The following is a 2979-nucleotide window of genomic DNA, read 5'->3' as shown; positions in this document are numbered from 1 at the left end:
GTATATATACATATATGTGTTTATATGTATATCTCTTCATATATCTATTCATGAATCTATCTCTGTATATATATATATATATATATATATATATATATATATATATGTGTACATCTACACACAGACACAGACACACACACACACACGTGTGTGTGTGTATGTGTATGTGTGTGTGTACCAAGTGCATCAAATTCCAACCGAAAGGTATTTTGTCAATTCCTGTCTATGTTTGAAGATATTTACTCCAACTATCAAATGGAACCACGTTGTTATAAGCGGAACTGCGTGATATCTCGCCAATAACTATGTCGCATAAGGTGTTGAGTTGAATTGTTGCTGTTTGGTGAATTATGTTTTTTTGTTTTTTCCAATATCAGTATTGTGGAATATTATTGCAAATGAAGTGCTTTGGCAATACCAAGCTCAAACATGTATAATCTTTTATTTCAGAAAACAACAATTATATCATTTAAACGAATGATACTTACTGTTTAAATAACCTACAGCTACATGTCTGGCACCTGATTTAATTAGATAATGTAGGTGAGGATAATTGGCAATCATTGCCACACATACTGAAAAATATGAATAAGAAAAAGGATAGGCTTAGTATGAAAAACAAAGAGCAATATGTAGTACATAAACAGTTGGGTTCTAATAAAACCACAAGGGCTGCAGCTTCGGTGGATAGCGGGTTTGTCATCACCATTAGTCCTTGTACTTTTGTTAATACGGAAGGGATGAATGACAGAGTATAATAGCGGTGGGATATGGATTGAGAACGTAAAAAAAAGATGTAACAAATGCCACAAGCAATTTCTTTCGATGCTCCAACGATTCCACCCTTCCAAACCCTATTACAAGGAATCATTCTCATTTCGTTGTCTTAGCAAGATATAAAAGTGGTGGAAAATCAGGAGAAGCAGTAGAGCGCCGGGAAAAATGCCCTGCAATATTTCTTCTGGGTCTAAGCGACATGCTGGCAGAATCGATAGCACACCAGCAAAATGCTAAGCGGCATTTCGCCTGTCTTTACTTTGAGTTCAAATTCCGTAGAAGTCGACTTTGCCTTTCATCCTTTCAAGATCGATAAAAAATATGTACCAGTGATTAGTGGGATCGGTGTAATCGACCTCTCCACTTTCCCGGAATTGCTGGTCTTGTTTCAGCATATGTGATCACGCCAGAGATCTTACAAACCAAATACGAAAATGCTTGTATATTATTTGCAGAAATCACGACAAATCCCGCATTTTTATATCAAGACACATATCAATTCGGCATTTAATTTCCTTCGCAGTTGCTCCATTCTGAAGCCATACACTTTATCTTGTGTCATTCATAGAAGCATTTCAAGAACTCCTTCCTTGGGATCGAGAGCAGCTGCCTCGTCGCATTCTCTTGGATTTCTTTTTCCACTTCAAAGACTGAGCTTTAGTAGACCCACAATTCATCACCTGCTATGATCCGTTTTGTAAAGTTTTTCGTCTTCCTAAACATAGTCAAGATGACCCTGCACAGATACAACCCAATCTTCTTTTCGAGTCGATCACACGCTACAGACTTTATTTCCAAGAACTGCTATCAAAAACGTGAGTGAGAACATGTTAACTTAATGTGTATGCGCGACCTAGTTCAAGATGATTCTGTGCCAAGCGGGTTCCAACAGCATAGTTTAGCTCCGTTACTATTACAACAATCCAACAATCCTTATATGTTAACGACGACGATTATGCTTTGTAAATAAATAAAAAAATAATCTACTGACACAAAAGACAAATAAGAATCTACCTACCTCGTGTCGAAGTGAAATGGAATGCAAAGCAACACGCGCCTATACGATTATGCCAAGCACATCTCATTATCGGCCTAAAAAACAGATTCGTATTCGTATTTTCCACAGCAAAATCGACATTCGAATTTTGTGTTGGCTTTTCATCAGCCTTGAGTTCTTCAATAGCATTCTCTAGATCATTAATCACTTCATCAATTTTGTCTGAAAATATTGTAAAATGCATTCAATTGGTTTAATATTTAATGTAAGATACAATGCAAAAATTTGCCGCTATATTCTTCGTTTTCTACATATTTAAAAAAAAAATTTGACACGAATAGGTTTTCTTTCAATTTGCAACCTGTTTTATAGGCTTACCTATTACAAGGGTTACGCTCCAACAATTTTGAATCCGTATTTATGTGTTTGTGTCTGTGTGTGTATGTGTGCGTGCGTGCATGGGTGCGTGTGTGTATTACGTATGTGTCAAGTACCCATGGTGCAGAGTTTAAGGTGTTGTACTCACGATCGCCCGATCGTGGTTTCAATGCCTGCAACGGGTGGCGCTTTGTGTTCTTGAGCAATATACTTCATCTCACATCGCTCTGCGCGTATATGTCTATATGTCTATATATATATATACGTATATACACACACACACACACACACACACACACACACACACACACACATACACACACACACACACATATATATATATATATATACGCACACACACATATATGTATTTGTGTATACCCGTGTTTGTATGTATGTACAGGTTCAGTCCCACTGTGCGGCATCTTGGGCAAGTGTCTTCTACTATAGATCTCCTACTATAGACTATGGTCACCAAAACTTTGTGAATGCATTTGGTAGACGGATACTGACAGAAACCCGTCATATATGCACACACACACACACACACACACACACATATATATATATGTATGTATGTATGTATGTATGTATGTGTGTACTTGTGCGTCAGTATTTGTCACCCCACCATCGCTTGACAACCGATGTTGGTGTCCTTACGTCTCCGTAACTCAGGGTTTCGGCAAAAGAATTCGATAAAATAAGTATTAGGCTTACAAAGAATAAGCCCTGGGGTCGATTTGTTCGATTAAAGGCGGTGGTCCAACACGACCACAGTCAATTGACTGTAACAAGTAAAAAAATATGTATATATAAATATATATATA

The 2979-nt window shown here is 37.3% G+C and overlaps 1 protein-coding gene across 1 annotated transcript in view; it reads right to left on the bottom strand.

The window, feature by feature from the left end:
• Window positions 1–438: 438 nt before the first annotated feature.
• LOC106876291 (uncharacterized) overlaps window positions 439–2979 on the bottom strand; it is a 3960-nt gene continuing 1419 nt past the window's right edge. The window contains exons 2-3 of the mRNA XM_014924786.2: window positions 1796–1996; window positions 439–575 (exon numbers count right to left, since the gene is read on the bottom strand). Coding sequence (XP_014780272.1) covers window positions 466–575; window positions 1796–1996 — 311 coding nt within the window. The 3' untranslated portion in view covers window positions 439–465. The remainder of the gene's footprint in view (window positions 576–1795; window positions 1997–2979) is intronic.

Source organism: Octopus bimaculoides, chromosome 13 (genome assembly GCF_001194135.2).
Source record: "Octopus bimaculoides isolate UCB-OBI-ISO-001 chromosome 13, ASM119413v2, whole genome shotgun sequence".
Lineage (NCBI taxonomy): Eukaryota > Metazoa > Mollusca > Cephalopoda > Octopoda > Octopodidae > Octopus > Octopus bimaculoides.
Note: the sequence above shows the minus strand (reverse complement) of the source record. Positions and strands in the feature narration are given on the sequence as shown.